Here is a 25,077-nt window from a genome sequence, read left to right as displayed (position 1 = left end):
AACTGTATCAGTAGTCCTCATCCAAAATGCCAATAGCAACATAGAAATTGACGTAGATTGCCTCCTTATGTCCTACAGCGACGAAACATTTCAGCCAATCTGCTATACGAAGTCAACTTCGCTAATTAAATTATCGTGATCGCCGAAATATCATTACCCCCGGGGATAAGGGTCCATCGATGGCGACGATGTGCGATAATCGAACGTTAATTAACACTGTAAACAAACCAAATCAAGGCCAAGAGACTGTGTTATACATATGAATGGCCGCTGGCTGCGTTTTGTTTTAGTTGGTTACTCCTAAGTTTGCCCGAGTTTCGGCTTTGCATGGCACGTTGCATTCCATCACGACCTCGCCGTATTCCTCGCGGCCACCCAGCAGAGCTGTCAGTCTGTGCGATGGCAGTTCCGGTTATGAGTCGACCATGAGCCACCTAGGCCCCCACTACAACATTTACAACGTGCCCAGGAGCAATTCACCAGTACTTAAATACAACACCTTGAAACCACGGCGGCGCAAACAGAAGCACTCGCAACAATTCTATTCGTTGCGGCTGTGTCGTCGGCATGAAAACATCCGCAGGAAATACGAACTATATGCGATACCGATCTATAAGACGTGCCCGCACAAGAGCAATAGCACAACCACAATCGCGACGATCGTCCAGTCGATGGAGGATGCGCCGTCCTTGACCCTCAGCCAGTCGTCGGCATCGATCAGCCTGATGAGCCGATCGGCGCCGTCGACGCCGATACCGCCGTCATCGACGCCGATACCGCCGACGACGCCGCCGGTACCAGCACCGAGGATGTCCAAAAAAACTGATCCATCCAAGCACACCTATCAAAATGTCCCTCCCCCCGTTTTTCCGCCGAAAAACGCTTCGTTACCTAAGCTTAAGGTTTGTCAATTACTGATCATCTATAATAGGAATCTCCCGCATCTGATGACGCTCGTGGACATTGCCATACACGAATTTCTCGATAACCGTCTGTCGATTGATCCTATCGCTATTGACTCGTATTGTCGAGTAATTCTTCTCTGATTTATTAATACTCGTAACTTTTGTCATGCCAATCAGATTCGCGAAATTTCGCATCGATTTATAATTTTAAATGTACTATTAAATATATGTTTTTCGTTCATTCTACGTGCTGGAATTATTACGGCCAGAAATATTTAAATAGAATTGAATAAATAATGTAGATATATAGGGTGTCCCGAAAGTTTTTGCCAATCGCTTTTGTGTAGATACAGCGGACTAAACTGAGTCGAAAAGTCCTCTACCATTTTGCAATTTTCGCAATAATTACACAGATATTAATTACTAAAAATTGCCAAATATTGGTCTTTAATTTTTTATTCAAATACTATCAACTTTACAGAAAAACTCAGCAAAAATCATTTATTTTCTTCTCATAGAATTTTAAGAATTTTTTATCAATTTTTTAGTATTGCATTTTCTTATTTTTATCAACATGAGAAAATACGGTATTGAAAAATTCTGAAAAAAATCTAAAGTATTTGAGTAAAAAATTATTCAAGATCAATATTTGGCAATTTTTAGTAATTAATATCTTGTTAACTATTGCGAAAATTGTAAAATGATACAAGGACTTTTTGACTCAGTTTAGTTTGCTCTATCTATATAAAAGCAATTGGCAAAAACTTTTGGGACACCCTGTATATAGGAAAGATGTGTTGAATTCAATATTTCTAAAAGCTTTGATAGAAGTTTTGGCATATATAAGACTTTCTTAATGCTGCATTTCAAGTATTGCAATTGCAATACAATGTTCTTTATAGTCGAATAAAACGACGTTACTTCAGAATACGTGAAATGATTATATATAAAATGATTAAAAAGTATGTAAATATATATATATATATATATATATATATATATATATATATAAAATTTATAAATTTATTTTTACTTAAAATACGAACTATAATGCAACGGGAAATACATTAAATTAATTTAACTCATATTAGTCTCAATCATACAGTTTGATTGACACAACGGAATAATTTTATTAGTCAGGCTTCTAAGTCAATTTCTCCCTTCAATTTTCATATAACAACATAAAATTTATTGTTTTCTTTTATATAATTTAAACTATTGTTAGAGAGAAGAGAGAAGAGTTAATTAGCTATTAATAATTAATTAAAGAAATTTTGAGATAAAAGTCAAAACGGTTTATTAAAATTAATAATTTGCTACTTATTAATTATAAATAGAATATTCAAAATTCAATAAAGGACTACATTCAATTAAGCAATGTTAAAACCGCAGAGAGATATATATACATAGTCGATTTTTAATTAATCATCAAAGAATATTATTTCATTTATAACTTGCTCTCTGGCAAAATTTGAAAAAAATCTTTTTACCTATTTTAATATACTTATAATATTTTCTATAATTTTAGCAACGAGTTAATTATATAATTTGAGTAACAATTATATGATTAATTACTTAAAATATAAGGATTTTACGTAATTTATTGAAAGCCTATAGATTTTGCAAATATATAGTCATTAGTATCAATTTTATTTTACCATAATGTAGTCTATGATAGAAAAAAATTCCTCTATATATTTTATACAAATATCTTCTTATCATCATATCTTTATTACAACACTTTAATTGTAATCTAATTTCCTTGAGGCTATGAACTCGCAGCGACTTTACGAGCACTATCGTAGCACTTTACAGATTTTCGCATCGAGAACGTAATTGTTCTTGTAACTTTCTTAATCAAACTATTTGTAACTGATCGCGAAAGTTTTCATGTACGATCGAAATGGCAACATCCAACGAGCGAAGCATCAATCCATCCCCTTTTAAGCACCGAATAACATTAGCATCTCGCGCCTACTGCATGAGTACGATTTACGTGTCCGTAATAGATATAAAACAGCAGCTTCTCGAGCAAGTAGGAGGTAGAGTTGCTGGAAGCCGAGTTATAATCGGAAATCATATTTTCCCTGCTAAGCTGGATCTGGGCATCTATGTAGCGACCGCCCTTGTGCATGTTGGCCGCGCGTCAAGTAAGTTCTCACTGTCACACACGCTTTAACCAATGACACGAGCTCTTTATTGTTTCGATAACTGATAAACTTGAGATATTACTTCGAGGCTTTTCACGTGTCCGTTTTCACCTACAAAATAAAAAAGATCTGCGATTCTGCAACAGAAATGTCTTCCTTCACTTATCGATCGACAGTATAAACCTTGCACAATTTATCACCATGTTGGACGTACATATATATACCGTCAAGGATTTTTCGGAAATCGAGCGTGTCAAAAATATTCAAACTCTATCATGCGAATAATAATTTATAAATCCTTTTATAGAATACGTCTTAAAATATGAACGCCAGAAAAATTCTATATGTTCTACTATTCCTGACACGTACCGATACGTTTGCAAATTCAATTTCCTACGTAAAATTATCACTGTGTCGGATATAGATACCTCGATAAACATCGTCACGAGGATTTTTTGAAATCGAACGTGCAAAGAATATTCAAAATTCATGGTAATATTTATAAATCCTTCGTGAGATGTATCTTAAAATGTGAAAAAAATCTATTCTACTTAAGCATATACATCGAATTTTCTATAAAAACCCGTGCACTATATATATATGTTAATAAATATATCTATTTGACTTTAGATATATGTAATTACATGTGATAAATTTATATGTCTCATATCCCAATCTATATAACACAGATCATATTAGCAATATTGCAACATTACAAATATTGCAACTATACTGTATGGGAAGATGCAGTGTGATGTACTGACTCTTGTCCCTCTCTTTTCTAATATTAAAAAATCGAGAAGTAATGTCTCTCAGTTGTCCGATTTTCTTATGCACATTACGTCGCGTTAACCATTCGTGTCCCCCAATTTCCAACTACTAACCATGCCTGTTACAGACCGACAGCCTATACAACTACAAAGAACACTACCAGCAGCAGCATCGGCAGGAGATGCAGCAGTACAGCTACCCCTTACCGAGCAACAGTTCGAACCAACTAACACTGCCACTAACGAGCAGCCTCTATCATTCCTCGATAGTTAGTCCCCTGCAGACCTCCCTCGTTTACACTAACAACAGCCGTCCATCCACCCTGATGCACCATGAGGCTGCAACCACTGGCAATCACTCGTCTACGGTGCATCAGGACGAGGAGCAGCAGCAGCCGAATTATGGTAATTCCGACGCGAGACAATCATCGACGCGTCGACATGCCATGAATCGGCGAAATGAGCGTAATCGGAAGTACCGGAAGCACGAACGAATGTCGAGCGATCGAAACAAGTCGAAGCAGAGCCGACAAAGGGACAGAGACGCTCCTTCACGGCGTAACAATACTTCCTTTGTCGATACACCCAACTACGAGACCAGCTTCCGTCAAATCCCGGATCTGGGCGTGCCTGAGACGACGTACAAGATCTCGTATCCGCATTACTACGAGGACGACATCGTGGAGTGCTCCACCGACTATCACAGACCAAACCCGACGAAAGCGCGTCAGCAACAGCAGCAACAGCAGCAACAGCCGCCGTGGGAGCATCAATCGAATCGCTGTACCGGCAATAACACGCCTCAATTCGCAGCGGACGCGGGCGACGTAAAAAATCGCAACAAAACGTCGAAGACGAGACTCAGCGACACCCGCAGCATACCGTCCGCGCCCACGATAATGCAGTACGCCGAGTTTCACTTCCGGGATGTCGGTCAGGAGATCGATGTCTAAAGGTTAGTTGTAATCCCAAATCCTGCTGGTGTACAACGGCACGTCGGATGTGCTTTCGAAGAACGCGGGTGATTTTTTTCTGGAGGAATGCCGTGACAATTTGTTTAAAACCCCGAAGCTCAGTACGCTACTACGTACTCTTAAAGGTAATGCACCCGTGCGTGCCAAACGCAGATTTCTTTAAAATAGTATTCCTGAGTATGTCGTATTCAAAGGTAAGGAAACTATTATATATATTTCCTTTTTGTTTTCTCTTCTATTCTACTTTTTTCTATTCTACTTTTTTCTATTCTCTTCTATTCTACATATATCTTCTTCTATTATTCTAATATCTTTTTTATTTTGATCTTTAGCTATCTTATTGCTTTTGCATCAATTTATTTGCATTTGTTTGCATTTGTTTGATCTTCAAGTATGGTTTTAAATATTTTGCACCTAAATTGATGTTTAATTTAACGCACGGCATATCGTAGGAAGATAATTTGATAACTCGTGGAAAGAAGTGCATATTCCATATCGTAACTTTATATTATCATAATATAATCTTTTTAAATTAATTATTTCATCTTATAATATCATCGGATATCCTTTTTTAAATACATATTTTTCTAAAAATATACATACATTTTTACATTTTTTACGCACAGCGTGGTTCGAGATGTTGCGAAATAAAATCGTCTTTTTTATTTTCATATATTTATTCTCTTACATTTTCATTCTCAAGTTAAATACTATTCTGATGTTTTTTTGTTATATAAATTGTGCATTTTTAATTAATATAATACTATTAAATCTATATAAAATAACTGAGTGACATAAAGCATTATTGCAAGCAGACAGATCAATTACTCAATCAATCGATGACACATACAAATTTTACGTGTTTTCAATATTTAATTCAATCTAAAAAATACCGAATTTAAAAAAATATTCAGCGTGAGTATCATTCCAAATTCTGACGAATAAAAAAATGTATTTAAAAGATATAAAAAATTAAAATTGTATCAGTTTGAGCATCCCTATCGTATAGAATTTTATAAAGGACAGGTAACATGTACATACATGAATATAGATACGTGTGCGATTATACATATTGTATTAATTTGGCTCATAGGGAAAAAATTATCTCATTTGATAAGCATAATCCAACATAAAGTATATAACAAGATATTCGAAAAGACTTGAGCAATAATATCAAATATTTTCTGTCAAGTTTAAACTATCAAATTTCAAGATATGGATATTACTTTAGATATGGGTACAATATCGTTTATTTACTACGATAATTAAAAAATTGACATTTTTTAAATTTCTTGTAAAGAAAAAAGAGGCACATAAAGAAAAAAAATAAAATAAATTTTATATGCTGACATAGTTTGCTGCAGTTTCCAGTTTTATTTCAGTGTATATTGGATTCTACAGGTTTCCCAAATTTCTATAGATATAATATCGAATCGTAATTTTTTTTTTAAATTACGATTATTTTTAAACATTTTTTTTTTATAAAATGTCGCGCAGAATAATACAGTATCTCACGAAGAACATCGCAATATTTACACATTATCTGAAGTTTAAAAAAGTTGATAGAACACGAAAACAGAACAATACTAACAGAACAATACAAAAATTTAAACCGAACATTTCATCTCGATAGCTTATTCTATAGTACAAATTATTTATTTATTTTTATTTATTTTTATTTTTATTCTTTTTCAATTCTCTCGTTCAAGCTGCCAATAATTCCTGTACTGTTTCCGATTTCGCATTGAAAACAAATTAAATCGTCAAAACAGCTTTGATTGCTGCACACTTTGCATATCTCTGTATTTCTCTCGCGAACGTGCGTAAGGCAGCTGACATAAAAACGCAATGCGAGGTTTCAAGAAAGTATCGTTGCATGCGTACCATACCAATTGTATATCTCAATGTTTGTTCGTAGGAGGGTCAGCTGACAAAGAGCGATACGTACATTTACTAGGACAAATTGGCATCCGACAAACCCTGTAGGTACATTGTACGGAGTATGTCACGCTGCTTACATACATAACGTAATTCGAGATCTACTACAAATACGAAATATTCACTCGCGCAAGGGATGCCGAACTCGAGCTCGTAAAGTTAAAACAATTCTCAATATCTTCAAATTAACATAGTGTTTACGTGCTATTCTCTTGCAAATTGTTTTCCTGCTTATGTAAAGCCTCTGTACTTTATAAAAGTTACTTCAATCCTGTTAGAAACGTACTAGCACATATTTTATTATCTATAAATAGATTTGCTTAATAGAAAAAGAAAATTATTCATCTGCTAAATAATTTTGAAGTATCGAAATTACGATTCATTACGTCGCATGATATTGCTTTATGTTCATCACATAAAAATGACTGTCTTTCATGTCCATATATCCCCAAATATATCTCCAGACGTAAATAGCCTATTGTACATCAAGGTTTACTATAATCGTCGCTCTTGCTACGTACAACAATAAGAGCTTCGAGCCAATTAGGTAGCGTCGAGTATAATAGTTTAAACAATAATCCTCTCTTAATTCCGAACCACAGTTTAATACGTATAAAGCGACTAAGCATGCAGCATGATAACACTCTTATCACAATTATACTTGATCTTAACTATTGAACTGGGAATAAGAGGATTATTCAACACGATTTAGCAACGAACCCGCGAGCGTTCGCATATAATTCTCTATCAGCCCTTCAATAAGATCACCATCCAACTCATGTACTCGCCTTAAGTCACTGTCTAATTGACGGACATCGATCATAAACGGAAAAGCTTAACACTCGAAATGGTACCAGTCATTTATCGATCGCTTGCACAGCAGATCTGTTACGAAACTTCATGAACAGTCCGCAATAAAACTTATGTGCGCAATCGTCCGCGCAGCACGATTAGAACCAGACAATACCAAAGTTTAAGAGACATTTTAACTCTCTTTACTTTTCAAGATTTTGTATATAAAATCTTTTTGTAAAAAATTATATAAAAAATGAAAATCTATTTTAAACAAAATTATTTATAAAATTGTAATTGTTTAAAATTATTTGTATTAAAAATATATATAAGATATTTATAATTAATATTAAATTAAACACAATAACTAAAAGATTAACAACAGTACGTTAGTGTAGCAAAATTTATTCCAAATACAATAACATTAGTTCCGTACTTGAGCAATTTTATTGTGAAAAATTGAAGAGTTAGAGATATTAAATTCTTAAAAACATCACCAGGAAGCAAAAGTCTTTTAGACATTCGTATTGTTTGGAACATAGGTCATTTTCGTTCTGTGATATTTGTTACACTTTTCTGTTGATGTAGCCCTTCAAGCCGGAATTCTCAGATCTCGATTACGCGGACGTGGACTACAAGTCGTACGGGCCGATTAACTATAAAGCTGCCAGTATCGCGCTCTTTCAAAAGCAACAGCAGCAGCAGCAGCAGCAGCAGCAACAACAACAAAAACAACAGCAGCAGCAGCAACGACTTTTGGATAGGAGACCGCAAATGTACGGTACTTCGGACGATAACGAGGAACTGCTTTAACCCTTTCCCGTTCACTTTTTATTTAATAACGATTCTACATCAGCTTTCTCGGGGAGATGCAATAAGATACATTTAATGAGTGAGATATATCTCGATAGACAGCTCGTTAAAACTCGTTAAATTCGATTTCTATGAGACACACGTTACCATAATAAATTGTAGGATTATGATTTTCGTGTGGAACGAATTTAACGAGTTACGACTCTGTGCTGCATAATGCGTTTGTTCGTACAAGGCGCAATTGGCAAAAAAAAAATTTTTCGGTGAAAATTAATTATCCGCTGGAAACTTCTATCTGAAAATTCAAAAGCTTTAAATAAAGCGCTTATCTTAATATTATCGGAACATCAAGATCAATGATCTTATCAGAAAACAATTGCATGAAAAAAGTGCTAAGATCTTATTTACGTTTACTGTAAAATCACGTTTACTGTCAAAATTCAATTTTCATTATTTACGAAATCTGTAGTTCCATTACGAGTCTTTGCATAATTAAAATGAGCGTAATAGGATTTGTTCGACATGCAAAAAGCTATAAATCCTTTACATTACAGATAGTCGAGATGCACAATCGCGTATCTGTGAATACGTTAATGCAATGTTTAAATACACTTCAAGAGAACGTCCAGGTGTCTGTACAGATACTGTACCTGTACAGGTACTGTCTGTACAGATAAATGTATACTATATATTCTCTTTATATAATAATATAATTTATGTTATTATGCTGCTTCTAATATTTCATGCCGTATATTTCAAATTAAACCTTCTCAGATGGGATTAGAACTTTGGTTATACATTTGAACGTTTGGAGGAAAGGTCGCTCGTTCTCATTCACTCGCACCGGCCATACGAACTTCATGTGACAAAATTTTAAAACATTTTTCGATATCTGTAAATTTATAAATATATTTTTACGAGATTATTGATACAATGTACATTTATATAAGCTATCGGTATGTGTTCTGGGATCAAATTATGGAAATAATGCACAAATCGTTACAATAGAAAAAGAAAATCTTATTAAATGTTGAATTAATAAGAAAAAAAGAAAAACATATCGGAGCCAAATATAATCCCCATCTATCTGTTTCCATATTATTGTTATATAATTATTCATAAGCGGCGTTAGAATATATAATTCTGTTACACATATTACTCTCGAATATCTTCTTACACTCGTTTGTAAATTTGTAATTACAAGAAGTGAGTAGTTATTTGTACAGATTGACAGTAAACCACATGTAATCGCTTAATCGCGGACGCAATCCAGTAATTATGTATTCGAGAATCTTGTAAATAATGTATCCTTATATCCTTACATTATTAATTAATATTATCGACTTTCGTTAGCTACTGAATAATTCGTTACGATAATACGTTTCACCGAGTATTGATTACATAAACCAACTCTGCGATTGTTTGAAAAATTGTGTTCAACTACCTTATGCGAAAAAATATGTACATCAGACGCATGTTCGATGATGCTGTCTAACTCAATCGCGCCTACGATTAATGACAATTTATAATTATTCTATAACGTCAATATTAGACTAAATAAAATGAGACCTCCCCGCATTCATTTCATGGTGATACGTCTTATCGTGTCTTTTTATTCGGCAACGTTCCTCTATAGTCCATTGCAAATCGCTTTTCTTTCACCGCACGCGTATTCCAACCAATTCAATCGCGTTCAGACCATTCGCTCTATTCATCGATATATATGCCAGGTGCCATAGATTCCCTTGGGAATCTTATTACTTTCTTTCATTTACAAATACTTTCATCAATTTAAAGTCAATTTTACGAAAATTCAATTGGACTCCAGTCTTTTTTTTATATCTTTTTAATATTAAATATTAAATCTTTGCAAAGATATAAATTAAACTTCCATTGAAGTACAACTTGATTGGAATTAAACTATTTTGATAAATTTTGTTAAGATCTTTATTCGCCAAGATATTTATAACGATCTGCATTAGAGAATTGTGGAAAGGTTAGTTACTCGTAGAATTTTTGTTGTGAAAAAATTGATTTTAAATTTATCAAAGAATCTATAAACTGAAATTTGAGTGATAAATCTTTATGCACGAGTATCACATGTTTTTACAGGATGTATCATTTTACAATTGAATAGCTTCGATTTTGTCAAACAAGATATATATATATTGTACAATATAAAACATGTACAAAAATGTGTTCATAACGAGTCAGATTTCACTCTGAAAAAAAGATAACAAGAAGAAAGTTGAACTTTTATTGTTCTTAAAAATGTTGTATTAAAAATGTAAAATTTAATCCTGAAATGTGAAATAATTTTGCAGCAATGTGACGAGAACGGGCGAAATGTGTCATCATCAGAGACTTAGACTTTTTGAAATTAAATAAAAATTAAATAAATTAAATGACGAGATATGAGAACCTTTTATGTCGATATCCAATTATCATGTAATGCATTCATTCAACATTCAAACACAAATATATTTACAAAGCTTTATTATTGTTATCGTGAATATATTGGAAAATAACATGCCACTCAAACGTATAGTTTATGAAAAATGAAATCTAATTTAATTTGACCCGATATTAATAGAATACTGCCATTGGTCTGTCAATCTTGTAAAAGGTTTTGCTCTCATAATCACGGTATCGATTTGACCTTCATTAAAGTATATTGCACGGCTCAATTTGATGACTAAGACGACTATTTAAATTATCCAATATTTGAAATAATTAGTACTGCGGCCTGAATTATTAATTTTATCAATTAATAATATTTCCTATGCTTCTTTAAAATCGCAAAACCCGAGAGGTTATTCATAATAAAACACATAAGTTACACATTATACACAAAAATAATTATTTTCTCTCTATATACACACACACACACATATGTGTGTGTGTGTGTGTGTGTGTGTGTGTGTGTGTGTGTGTGTGTGTGTGTGTGTGTGTGTGTGTGTGTGTGTGTGTGTGTGTGTGTGTGTGTGTGTGTACGGATATACAGAGAGTGAGTACAAAAAGTATTCATGCAAGAAATTTTTTTATAAAAAAAATTTTATTTGTAAAAAATAAATTTTATTTGTAAAAAATAAACAATTAATTAGTAATTTTATAAAATGAATACATTCTGTTTTAACATAAACAAATGAGAAATACATGCTTCGCATGTATTTCTGATTTTAGAAGCTAAATTTTTCGCCTGTACTTTTTGAGCATCCAAACAATACAGTTTTTAATTTTTGCTAATTTTTTAAAAGATGTATATTTTCTATAATTAACTTTTTTTCTATAATTACACTTTTTGGTATATATAATTTTAAGAAACATACAGTCTATTTTATTTTTTATGAATAAATTGTTAATTACCCAGCAAGAAATGATCGTCAATTAAAAAAAAACGTCGAATCGACATCAAATTGATGTTGAAATTATTGTATCAATATCGATTCGACATCAATTTAATGACTCATTTTTCCCTGAATAAAATTTACTTTTTTAAAAATAAAACTTTTTTAAAAAATATTTTCTCTGCACGAATACTTTTTGCATTCACTGTATATATAAAGTGTGAAAAAAATGATTATAAAAAGTTTTGGAATTAATTTAAGCAGTGAAACGTCCGATCGACGACAACATATATACCTGTTCGAAACTAGCCATCATGCGTATGCATAAACTTGATATGTATGAACGTATCTAATAACTTATGCTAGGAGTGTAAAGTGATTTTTCACCAATTTTTATATTTGAGACATCGCCCTATGAACTGTTGCTCGGTGAATTGAATAGTTTATAATGAACAATGTATACATACTTCAATAATTATAGTACCGCGAATTGCGATCTCAAGCATTCAAGAACTGTAAAACATAAAACCGTAATAAGAGTTCGAATAACCCTTAGAATATGTGTATAGATTTAACCGAACATTTATATAAAACCCCAGACGATCATTTCCTTAAATTATACGATAATAGCGATCGATCATTTGTAACATATTCATACAGACTCTCATTAAAATAAATAATCGGAGAATATGTGCAAAATGAAAAGTATAGATAACGATAAAATTTCTTCAAATAAAATGTATTAAGTATATGCGCGAAATACTCAGTTATATACGGAAGCAATGAGCACATATTTTTACAATGAAATGCACGTTTCTATTACGACGTTTCTTTCAGGTTCAACTATTTCTTTGAAATGCATATTGTACTCAAAAGATTAAAATAATAACAATACATTTAAAAATTTAAACGGATTGATGAAGAAAAATTACATTACACCTGTTTAATTTTGTAATAAATTCTAGATTTATGTAAGAATAAGAGAATTATATTTGCGTCGCCTTTATTGTTAACGTATAACGTCCAATAAAAAATTCTGTTATATACAAAGCATTACACATTTTTTAATTTTCCCTGCAGATAAAATAAAATTAAAAATATACAATAGAGAATTGCATAAAAAAAAACATTATTTGATATTTTTCTTTTATATAGTTATAAAAGTCAAATTATTATAGGTGTATAAATAAGTTCTTGTCAATCTTAGGTAATGACAACAATGTGTTTAAATTTCCTCATCTAATTATTTTTCCATTAATAAAGTTGATCAATCAACATTTCGTGTAATAATTCACAGACAATTAAATAATAATTCACAGACAATTAATTGCATTTTTAATTTAATTGCAAATAAACGCTGAAAAAGTGCATTTACATGCTTCTTTATTCACCACTGAAGCAACCAAAATAATTTCTAATACTTATATAAAAATAATATTGTATCGAAGTAGAACGTGTCAAAATTTATATTGACAGATATATCTTCAAAAAAAAACTGCATAAATTTATTTATACCTAACAACTTATAAATATTGTTTCATAAAAATAAACTAATAAAGTAATTTAACATACGACATTACATTTCTACATCAATATAGCTTTGCGAACAATTATTATTCCATTCGTTTCGAAGCAAATCATAAATAAAATCTAATTTATAAAATTGTCCTTTTATTGCTTATAAATTTTGTAATGATAACGTCTTTATTCCATTATTAAGCTAGTATCGAATATAAAAAACAAACGAGATGTCGCGAGAGGTACGCATAGATTTTATCTTCATCCAGTAAACCGACTGTGAGCGACGTTCACAGTTTCATATCCGAATCATCGTGCTAAAAGGATGTGCTGCCGCGTATCGAGTTTCCCAGTGTCACAAAATTCTGACGCATGGAAATTCTCACATCGATCGAAAATGTATTGCGTATTATTTGTACATCTTTTCTCACAGAAACTCGAGGAGCAAAGCCGATATCGCAATACCGAAATCCCCCGATGTACAATGCATAAAGTTCAATTTAGTAGCTTATTTCGCGCGCGAAGTAAGATATATTCTCTTGCTTCTTCTGGAACGACGTGTGTTCTCCACGAAAAGTGAGTATTGTAATATTCTCGTAATTTCCTTCCTCCTTGTTTTTGCAACGGAAAATTCCCAAGCGAGATTTGTATTGTTACAATTAAGCGTGCAATAAGCCATACTTCATGACGTACGTAATTTCCCCGTTTTGATACTAATTAACTCTCCGTGGAGCTATTTGCTAACTGATATGATATCCATATACTTCGTACGCTAAAGTATGAAATACAAATACTTTATGCGAATAATATTATCGTATATTTTGTATATGTTTAATAGTGTTTAAATGTAACAGTGTATGATATATGTGTAATTTACTTCTTACGTTTTTGAATAATAATTATTCATATTTAATGTAAATTTTATAATAAACAAAGAATATTGATTAATCTTGGAAATAGAAAAAATTTTTTTACTATGTATTGGATACCTATTATATAGCCTAACATGATAATTCATAAAACAAATCTGTGTAACGTATCATTGTGCAGCAAACAGTCAGGTAATCTGCGTGAGTTATGGAAGACTGTTCCAGCTTAAAAAATGGATACTTTAACTGTTGCTTTATTTTCTAAAAGTAACAACAAAATATCCATTTTAAGATTTATTATTTTGTTACATACACTGTTAGAAATGTAACTACGAGCTTCCTTTACATGTAAATGAAGCTCGTGATATGAACGAAATTAAAAATAATGAATGATTTAACTGAAAATTAAGTTACAGTAATTACTTAAATGTAATGAATGTGTAAATTAAATTTATGAAATTTAATGTACTTTTAATAAAATTTTATGAAAGGTACATTAAATTTCATAAATTTTCATGAAAAATACATTAAATTTTATGTATATGTACTTTATGTATTTTACTATATGTACTATATATGTACTATATGTATTTTATGTATGTGTACATAAATATGTACACACACTTTTTAATTATAAATATATTAAATTTAATGTAATGTCATGAAATTAAGTTCAAATTGTTACTTAAAATTTAATGAAATTTAAGAACATTTCTAACAGTGTACCAATTTTTTATCTTAATAAACTATTTCCCTAAACATTTTGTAATGCAAGATTTTTTTTAATTATGTATTTGTAGAATATCGAAACGTAAATTTTACTTACAAGCGAGATCATTGAGTGTTAAGCTATACTTTCAGTGGTCATTAGAAAATCCAATCTACCATACTATAAGCTGAGACAAACGGAGTCAAGCTTTAAACAATTCTGTTCATTATCAGTTCATTATTCAGATTTCCTGATTGTTAGTATTGTAATAGAAAGTGATAAGCAATTTTAATTTTTAAACAGTTTTGCGTGCTACTATTTTTTGTTATTATATATTTCTTTAAGTGTATGAGGAAACACACACAATTGAACTACATATTCCATATCATGTCAGGATTAAATCTAATAGTGTGTGTGATTATTCTTTCTTTCTTTCTTTCTAAGTTAATAACACAGAATCACAAAAAAATTTTTTTGAGAAATCAGATTAGAATAGGTTTTTAAACATTTTTGAATCAGTAAATCCAAATTCGTAATTTTGCTTCATCACATCCAAGTTTGTAGATAATCGAGAAAAATAAAACAAAAAAATACATAAAAATTGAAACATTGAGAAAAGAACAAAAGTACAGCATTAAAATGCAATCACAAAACTTTAAATATATTTTGGTAAATTAAACAAAATGAGAAGAAAAAAGAATTTTGTTTTACTAATATTAGGTATTATGTAACGCTTAACACGTCATTGAACACAATGGTGTAAAATACGATTATGCAAACAGTCAGACAATCTGCATGAGTCGTTAAACTTCCAGTCGTCTTTTCAGCTTTATATTTGAAGATAATAATCAATTGTATCTATTTTTAAAAAGTCAAAAAAATGTTTTATTATAATCATACGAAATGACATTATGTTCCGGAAACGCAAATTCTTGATTCAACATGCAAAAAGTAGATCCAATAACGTTTGTCTAAAGTACTTAAAATCTTGATAAGAGAATAAAAAATCGTGAATCTACTAAAAATCTCTTTCTCTTTTTTTTAAGTGATATATTGTAAAACTTAGCAAATTTTAAATATCTTATAGCTTATTTCAGTCCGATAATCACTCATTAGAAAATATGGTGTCATATGAGTAAGATGTTTATCTCGTTCGTGTAATCTTATTAAATCCAACAGCTTATATAATATATTTTGTGTTGCAATGTAATATATTTTATATTTATACGCATAAATTGTTCGAAACAACAAGAACAAAATAAATAACGGATATTATCGCATATTTTTAATTCGTACAAAGATGTAGCTTCTAAATCTGATAAAAATTGTGATAAGAGACTAAGCACAGAGCTTCTTTAAAATCTTTACGCTAATAATGTCATTTTATCTATTCATAATCATATAAAGATAAAGTAAATTTGTCATGTGACGTTAAATAAGTCCATCTGTGCAATGGAAATATTACAAGACGCGCAGTTATATTTCATCTCAATTTCAATCAGCATCAATTCTTTTATCACTGCATTACTTTCAAATCAATTCACGGAATGTGAATAATTTTGTAATGTGAAATACGATTCAAAATCGCGTCACTTATAAGATGATTATTCAAAATTTAATAAGAAAATTTTTAATGGTGTAACTAATATTGTAAAATTGATGTGTACTACGCATTCCGAAATTAAATATCTACATTTATTGAAAAAATAATTTGAGAAAAGTGCAGGATTTAAATTTTTTTAACTTAAATAGATATATATCAAAGTTATATTTAACGGAATTTATTTTACAAAAGAGTGAAAATAATAATGGAAGATAAAAGCCAAAATGAGATATTAACAATAAAAGATCCAACAAAAATAACAAAGTCTGGCGAATCAACCGACGTCGAACCATTAAAATTGAAAGTATATAAAAAAAGGTGGCTAATGCTGATCATCTACACAATTTATGCTGGAACGAATGCCTCTCAATGGATAGAATACTCAATTATAACCAACATAATTACTAGGTATCATATTTTCTTCAAAATATAAACAATTTTGAATGTAAAAATGTCAATGCCCTTTGTGTGTATTATTTAGGTACTATGGAGTGTCTTCAATGATGGTTCACTGGACCTCAATGTCGTTCCTGGCATTTTACGCGACGTTTATATTTCCAGCATCGTACGTGACAGACAAGTGCGGTCTGCGATGGACCATCATCATAGGCGCCGGTCTTAATTGTCTTGGTTCCTGGATAAAAACATTATCTATTCAACCCGATCTATTCTATCTTACTTTTATTGGTCATTCGATAGTTGCACTCGCGCAGGTTACATCTCTTAATTCATTTCATTAATCTCTAAAAATCTTGATACTGCTACAACTTTTTCCCTGCTCCTTTTTATATTACTATTCTAAATTCTCTGAATTTATTTATAGAGTAGAAATTACTTCATTTTATATTAGACTATGGTCCTGCCGTTACCAGGACGTTTGGCCGCACAATGGTTTCCTCCTAATCAACTCTCGACTGCCACATCTTTGGGTATTTTTGGTACTCAATTGGGAGTAGCATTGGGTTTTCTTTTAGGACCTATTATAGTGAAAAATCACAAGAATCTGGATGACATTGGCAAAGATTTGATATGTTTATGCTGGATAGTTGCAATCGTCTGTACAATTGCATTCGGTCTTGTGCTTACATGTAAGTTTAACATCTATTACTAATAGAACAAGTAATAGTTTGCTAGTATAAGCAATTAATTCTCATCTAAAATAGAAAAGATCTGAGCTCTAATATGAAAAATGTTTTTGTAATTTCTTTATACTTTCCCAACATAGGTGACCATTTATTAACTTAATAAAATAATAAAAGGTCGCGAAATATATATATTATATATTTGAATTACATATTAATATAAAATTTACATTTTTGCGTACGCAATGTGTTAACTTTTTGTAAATGAGGTTTGAATGTGTTCTTTAGACAATCATTCATAATTGATATCCATCAAGAGGTAAATCGATGACCAAAATTGTGTACACCAATGCCTACAGTGCTTAGTAATGCTCAAGTAATGTCCAAGTAATGCCGAAATTTTATGCCCACTAATGTCCTAGTGATACTCACTAAAGCCCACAAATATCTTAGTAATGCCCATTAATGCCTTAGTAAAATAATAGTATCGCTTATAATAATACATAATTCTGTTAAGTAATGTCCAGTAATGCTCAGTAATGCGCCAAATTTGTACACCGTAATGCGCTCCTTGGTATCCGTTAAACTGAAATATTCCCTTACAAATATCAATTAAAAAAAATTTGTTCAATCTATATCTATTAAATTTTTACAAATATTTCAATACAGTCGATAATCCATTTTAATCACTTTATCTCAATCCCTTTATATGGATTTTTATTTTTATTTATCCTAAATAACTATAGACTAAGAAGAGAAGAAGAAGAAAAATAAATTGCTAAATAATTAAAGATCGCTCACACCCCAGTAAAGATTATCGCATTTTAATCTTCTCAATGTGCTTCCAGTATTTCAGAACGAACCCAAACTACCACCGAGTGAAACGCGAGCACTGCAAAAAATAAATCGAATGAAGAAAAGAGAAGAATTCATGGGGCCGATTAAAAGGCTGTGCAGAAACAAAAACTACATCATGCTCTGTAATTCCTACGGTTTGAACGTCGGCGTGTTAAATGCTGTGTCTACATTGCTGAATCAGATATTCCTCGCACATTTTGAGGTGAGCAAATAAATCTCGATGCAGCAGATCAAACATAAAATGAGAGAAATTCAAACAAATATTTGTAAATTCATGTCAGCAACATCTAAAAATATTTTCATATATTTTTGCAAATGTATATATAAAGGTAACATATATAATCGCTCATGTATTTTAGAATGGAGAAGAAGATGCAGGCAGAATTGGTTTAGCCATAATTCTCACTGGTATGGCCGGTTCCATTAGTTTTGGTATTATCCTTGATAAAACGCATAAATTCAAGTAAGAAAAACATTTGCAATTGTCATAAAAATCTAATTTAAATTTACTTTATCATAAATCAATTGAAACATAATTTCATATAATAATTTAGATATATTTTTCAATTTTCAGACAAACTGCCGTGACAGTATATTTTCTTACACTTTGTGGTCAAATATTATTTGCGGTGTTTACTTACATGGGTATAAAATGGATGGTATATGTATCGGCGATTTTCTTAGGGTAAAATATCGATATTCAAATTTGTACCCATATTAAAATTATTAATGCTTTAGAAATTATTATGTAATTACGTAAAATAACAGAAGTTCATTTTTTAATGATTTAGTAAACTATAATTGTTCTCACTATTTTTATTAACAATTAAGGTTCTCTTTTTTCAATGCACATCAATCAAATTGTAATATAAAGCAATGTACATTTTTATCATATTTATTTAGAGTTTTATATATTTATTAAATTACCTCTTTATTACATTTTATTTGAAATATTTTAAACATTATCTGTCGACAATCTTAGGCGACATCTTTTATATTCTATTATTCGTTACAGATACTTTATGTCAGGATATCTGGCAATGGGATATGATTTGTGCACCGAATATACGTATCCAGAGTCGGAAAATATATCTGCAGGACTTCTCAACATAACAACCAGTATTTACGGCATTATACTCATTATATCGTTAGAATCATTAATGAGCACGTATGGGGACATTCTAGTGCACATTGGATTATGCTTGGCTTTGTTGCTCGGTTTCATTTTGACCGCTATAACAAAAGATGAGCAGAGACGACAAGACGCAAGAAAGAAGGCTCAATATGAAAGAATCGCAAGAATTGAAATGAACGTCAATGGCATTCCAGAAACGAATCAACTTACTTAATTATCACAAATAATCTTATTAAATCTTTTAATACTATAATAGATTTCAAATCCAAATATGATTTTATTCATGTTCTAATTTTTATCAATCTTTCATCTTCTAAATAATATATTATCTACAATGTGACTAAAAAAATTAATCTCACATTCCGTGCGCAGATAATAATCACATTGCTTTTTAAGAGAACTGTATGTGAAATCCTTTTTATTTACAAAAGAAATTCTTGCCAATAATATGGCTTTGATATTTCCTCTTCTATAAAAAGGAAATAGATTTCTCCAACAAGGTTAACAGTATGGCAGAAAAAAGAATACCATATAATATCATTAACAAAATAATCAAGGAGCACGTCATTGCATTGCATATCATTGAATGATATATAAAGAATTTTTTTCTTAATATTTTCTATTGCTTGAACAGAAATACAATAACACATTTTTTTATATCGCAATGCAATTTATATTTACACTACACGTGTGAATTGTTCGTAACAATAGAAATAAAATAAATATTAGGTGTTGGAATTAATTCGTAGCGTTTTACAAGTGATGGGAAGTACTTTCATTAATGTATTTTTTAATGCTCATGTGAAATAAATAACATTCTTTCATTAAAAAACGCTATGAATTAATTCCAACACCTAATAACTGATATTATCGCACAGTTATTTTAAAATCGTACAAAAATATAGCTTCTGACTCTGATAAATATCGTGATAAGAAACTAAGCACAGATCTTTTTAAATCTTTAAGCTAATAATGTCATTTTATCTGTTCATGTATAGATAAGGTAAATTTGTCATGTGACATTAAACAAGTCTATCTGTGCAATGGAAATATTACAAGACTCGCAGTTATATTGCAAGTTATCTTTCAATTAGTATCAATCCTTTTATCATTGCGTCACTTCAACTCAATTCACGAAATATGAAAAATTGTATACCATGAAATACGATTTTAAATCGCATCGTTTATAAGATGGTTATTCAAGATTTAATAAGGAAATCTTTGACAGTGTCATTAAAATTGTATAATTTGTATATTACGCATTCCGAAATTAAATATTTATTGAAAAAATAATTTGAGAAAAGTGTAGGATTTAAATTTTTTTAACTTAAATAGCTATACATCAAAGTTATATTTAACGGAATTTGTTTAACAAAAGAGTGAAAATAATAATGGAAGATAAAAGTCAAAACGAGATATTAACAATAAAAGATCCAACAAAAATAACAAAGTCTGGCGACGTCGAACCATTAAAGTTGAAAGTATATAAAAAAAGGTGGCTAATGCTCGTCATCTATATGATTTATAATGGAACGAATTCTTCTCAATGGATAGAATACTCGATTATAAACAACGTAGTTACTAGGTACCATATTTTCCTCAAAATAAGAACAATTTTGTAAAAGTGTCAATGCCCTTTATGTGTATTATTTAGATATTATGGAGTGTCTTCGATAATGGTTGACTGGACCTCGATGTTATTTTTGGCAATTTACGCGGTGTTCATCTTTCCAGCGTCATACGTGACAGATAAGTGTGGTCTGCGATGGACCATCATTATAGGCACCAGTCTTAACTGTCTTGGTTCCTGGATAAAAATATTGTCCGTTCAACCTGATAGGTTCTACGTTGTTTTCATTGGTCATTCGATAGTCGCACTCGCGCAGGTGACATCTCTTAAATAATTTGGTTAATCTCCAAAATCTTAATCTTGTTATCATTACAACTTTTACCTCCTTCTTATAATTATATTGTTACTCTATATTCTTTGTCATATTTATTTAGAAAATATTAATTAGTTCATTTTATATATTAGACTTTGGTGCTGCCGTTACCTGGACGTTTGGCCGCGCAATGGTTTCCTTCAACCCAACTCTCAACTGCCACATCTTTAGGTATTTTTGGCAATCAAGTGGGAATAGCATTGGGTTTTCTTTTAGGGCCCGTAATAGTAAAAAATCACAACAATCTGGATGACATCGGCAAAGATTTGTCACGTTTATGCTGGATAGTCGCAATCGTCGGCACAATTGTACTTGTTCTTGTGCTTACATGTAAGTTTAACTATCTTTATCTATTAGAGGAAAGTCACCGATATCGATATATCACTTTGTTTTTAGACAATATTTCTTAAACAAAAGGTAAAAATAAAACTTTAAAAACATAAGTACAAACTAAAAAGTGTCATCTATGAGGTAGTATAAGCAGTTTTTTTAATACTGTTTGCAATTTTGCAATAATTAATTTTTTCGAAAGATAAGCAAAAATGAGCGTTTGACAAAATAGGCTTCAAAACTGACACAGTAGGCAGTAATGCTATGTATTCCTATTTTTTTTCTTTTATAGGAATTATCTGTTAAAATATGTATAAGTGAATATATATAAGATATTTCAGAATCTTTTCACTCTTCGTTATAAAACATTTTTATTGAAATACATGTATATTTATATGTTATTCTGCAAGATGCAAATATGTAACGTGATAGTTTTTCAAGAGTTTTTCCATATATGCACGTATGTCTTCAGCTCCAATAGAGCTATTTGATACTATAAAGCAACATTATAAAGGTTAAGTTAACTCATAAGAAGTGTTCATGTTTTACAGACAGATGTGACGGTTTATGCTGTACCCCAATTTTAATTTGAAAATCGTATTATGAAAAAACTAAAAAAAAAATAATATAAATAAAACTAATTTAGGAAATTACAAGCATTTAAAATGACATAATATTATCAATAATATAGTCATTATTATTTAAACTACGCAATTTGCAAAAAAAAATCGTAAGAATTTTATTTTCGCATTCGTAGAATTCGTTTTTAGCTTATTTGATATAGAAACAAGCCACAAATACACGAATTATGAGTTTATACTTCTTTAATTACCTAAACAGGTCATAATTTTATTAATAGTATTAATAAAATATGCTAAAGTTAGTTTCAGAGAAATAAGGGGGTGTCACTTTAGGAGACCTATGTCAGTATCGGTGACTTTCCTCTTCTAATAGAACAAATACTTGTAGTTTGCTAGTAATTACTTCTTATCTAAAATGAACGAGATCTGAGCTGATATAAAAAATATTTTTGTAGTTTCTTTATACTTTTCCACAAATAAGTTCTTTAATTTTAATTTAATAAAATAATAAAGAATCAAAATTATATTTACGAATTACATATATTAATATAAAATTTATTTTATTTTTGTATACGTAATGTGTTCACTTTTTGAACTACTTCACTAACTGAAATTTGAATGGGTCTTTTAGACAATCATTCATAATCAGTAACCGTTAACCCGAAATATTCCCTTATAAGTACCAAAATAAATTAAAATAGCTATCCTTCAATATATCTATCAAATTTTTAACGTAAACCAATATTCCAGTACAGTCGATAATCTACTTTAATCTTAGACCCTTTATCTTGATTTTTATTTATATTTATCTAGGTATCCATACACAAGGAGAAGAGAAGAGGAAGAATAAACCATTAAAAATTAAAGAGATAACTCACACCCCCAAGAAAGATTATCATAATTTAATCGTCTCAATATGCTTTCGATTATCAGTATTTCAGAACGAACCCGAACTACCACCGAGTGAGACGCGAGCACTGCAAAAAATGAATCGGAAGGAGAAGAAAGAGGAATTCGTGGAGCCGATTAAAAGACTTTGCAGAAATAAAAACTACATCATGCTTTGTAATTCCTATGGTTTGAATATCGGTGTGTTAAATGCTGTGTCTACATTGCTGAATCAGATATTCCTTGCACATTTTGAGGTAAGCAAATAAATCTCAATGTAGCATAAAATGCGAGAAATTCGAACAAATATTTCTAAATTTATGTCAACAACTGAAAATATTTTTATATATTTTTGCAAATATATCTAAAGGGCAAGATATATTTACGATCGCATGAGTTTTAGAATGGAGAAGAAGATGCAGGCAGAATTGGCTTAGCCTTAACTCTCACCGGTATGGCTGGTTCTGTTAGTTTTGGTATTATCCTTGATAAAACGCATAAATTCAAGTAAGAAATACATTTGCAATTCTTATAAAAATTTAAATTTATTTTATCATAAATCATGCATTTGAAACATAATTTCATATAATAATTTAGATATATTTTCAATTTTCAGACAAACTGCCGTGACAGTATATTTTCTTACACTTTGTGGCCAAATATTATTTGCGGTGTTTACTTGCATGGGTATAAAATGGATGGTATACGTGTCGGCGACTTTCTTAGGGTAACATATTGATATTCAAATTTGTGCTCATATTAAAAATATTAATGCTTCAAAAATGTATTACGACAATTACGTAATTACGAAAAACAATAGAAGTTCATTTTTTAACAATTTAATAAATTGTAATTGTTGTTCTTACTGTTTTTATTAATGTTGAAGTTCTCTTTTCAATGCATATCAATCAAATTGTGATAAAGCAATTGTAGAGTTTTATCATATTTATTTGGTTCTTTTTAATACATTCTATTTATTTTAAATATTATGTATCAAAAATCTTAGTTAATATCTATTACATTTTATTATTCGTTACAGATACTTTATGTCAGGATATGTAGCTATGGGATATGATTTATGCACCGAATATACGTATCCAGAGTCGGAAAATATACCTGCGGGATTTCTTTACGTAACATCCAACATTTATGGCATTATACTCATTATATCGTTAGAATTATTAATGAACACGTATGGCGACATTCCGGTGCACATCGGATTATGCTTGGCTTTGTTATTCGGTTTCATTTTGACCGCTATAACAAAAGACGAGCAGAGACGACAAGATGCGAGGAAAAAGGTTCAATACGAAGAAATCGCGAGAATTGAAAAGAACGATGGCGTTCCAGAAACGAATAAATTTATTTATAACATTACTTAATTGTCACAAATAATTTTATTAAATCTTTCAATACTAATCAATTTTGAAATCATTATGATCTTATTCATGTGCTAATTTTTATCGATGTTTCACCTTCTTATATCATTAACGAAATAATCAAGAAAATCTTGCGTAACATTGAAATTAAACACATAAAAATTCTCCTTTTTTAAAAATTATTAATCAATTTTTTTTGTCTTCACTTTTACTTAATTATTCTTCTTATTTTGGTATAATATTTCGTTTCACGTATTGAGAGGTAAACTGTTTGTAACTATAATTACATACAATATTATTATAATTATGATTAGAATTACTATAATGTGTTAGTAATAATAATTATATGTATAATTTTATACATATAGTTAAATATTATGTACTTATTGAAAAAATATTTTAAGAAAAGTGTATAATTGAAAATTCTTTCAATTTAAATAAACATACATCAAAGATATAGTTTACAAAATTTACTTATTTTGCAAAAGAGTAA

General features: G+C 30.5%; 3 protein-coding genes across 18 annotated transcripts in view; all 3 read left to right on the top strand.

The window, feature by feature from the left end:
* Positions 1 to 9,360, top strand: part of nrm (neuromusculin) — a 174,274-nt gene extending 164,914 nt beyond the window's left edge. For 5 of the 15 annotated variants that reach the window (XM_087413517.1, XM_087413515.1, XM_087413518.1 and 2 more), the window contains 2 exons: positions 3,954 to 4,780; positions 6,718 to 8,283. In XM_087413517.1, coding sequence (XP_087269643.1) covers positions 3,954 to 4,778 — 825 coding nt within the window. In that variant the 3' untranslated portion in view covers positions 4,779 to 4,780; positions 6,718 to 8,283. The other 10 variants (XR_015547457.1, XR_015547456.1, XM_087413516.1 and 7 more) reach the window with 10 other exon arrangements.
* Positions 9,361 to 12,841: 3,481 nt separating this feature from the next.
* Positions 12,842 to 20,756, top strand: LOC105144678 (choline/ethanolamine transporter flvcr2a-like). 2 transcript variants are annotated; one of them, XM_011053731.2, is made up of 8 exons: positions 12,842 to 13,783; positions 16,581 to 16,796; positions 16,870 to 17,101; positions 17,239 to 17,476; positions 18,319 to 18,530; positions 18,688 to 18,791; positions 18,903 to 19,013; positions 19,344 to 20,756. In XM_011053731.2, the coding sequence occupies exons 1-8, from the start codon at positions 13,533 to 13,535 to the stop codon at positions 19,675 to 19,677; spliced, it is 1,698 nt and encodes a 565-aa protein (XP_011052033.2). In that variant the 5' UTR covers positions 12,842 to 13,532; the 3' UTR covers positions 19,678 to 20,756. The 2 variants fall into 2 exon arrangements, with proteins under 2 accessions (XP_011052033.2, XP_087269652.1); XM_087413526.1 differs by lacking the exons at positions 12,842 to 13,783; positions 16,581 to 16,796 and having other exon boundaries at positions 17,013 to 17,101; positions 17,212 to 17,476.
* Positions 20,757 to 20,846: 90 nt separating this feature from the next.
* LOC105144680 (choline/ethanolamine transporter flvcr2b-like) lies at positions 20,847 to 25,041 on the top strand. The gene is made up of 7 exons (XM_011053734.2): positions 20,847 to 21,048; positions 21,118 to 21,349; positions 21,499 to 21,736; positions 23,251 to 23,462; positions 23,609 to 23,712; positions 23,822 to 23,932; positions 24,245 to 25,041. The coding sequence occupies exons 1-7, from the start codon at positions 20,855 to 20,857 to the stop codon at positions 24,585 to 24,587; spliced, it is 1,434 nt and encodes a 477-aa protein (XP_011052036.1). The 5' UTR covers positions 20,847 to 20,854; the 3' UTR covers positions 24,588 to 25,041.
* Positions 25,042 to 25,077: the final 36 nt, after the last annotated feature.

The sequence above is a fragment of the Acromyrmex echinatior genome, chromosome 14, assembly GCF_024713525.1.
Source record: "Acromyrmex echinatior isolate Ae372 chromosome 14, ASM2471352v2, whole genome shotgun sequence".
Taxonomy (NCBI): Eukaryota; Metazoa; Arthropoda; class Insecta; order Hymenoptera; family Formicidae; genus Acromyrmex; species Acromyrmex echinatior.
Note: the sequence above shows the minus strand (reverse complement) of the source record. Positions and strands in the feature narration are given on the sequence as shown.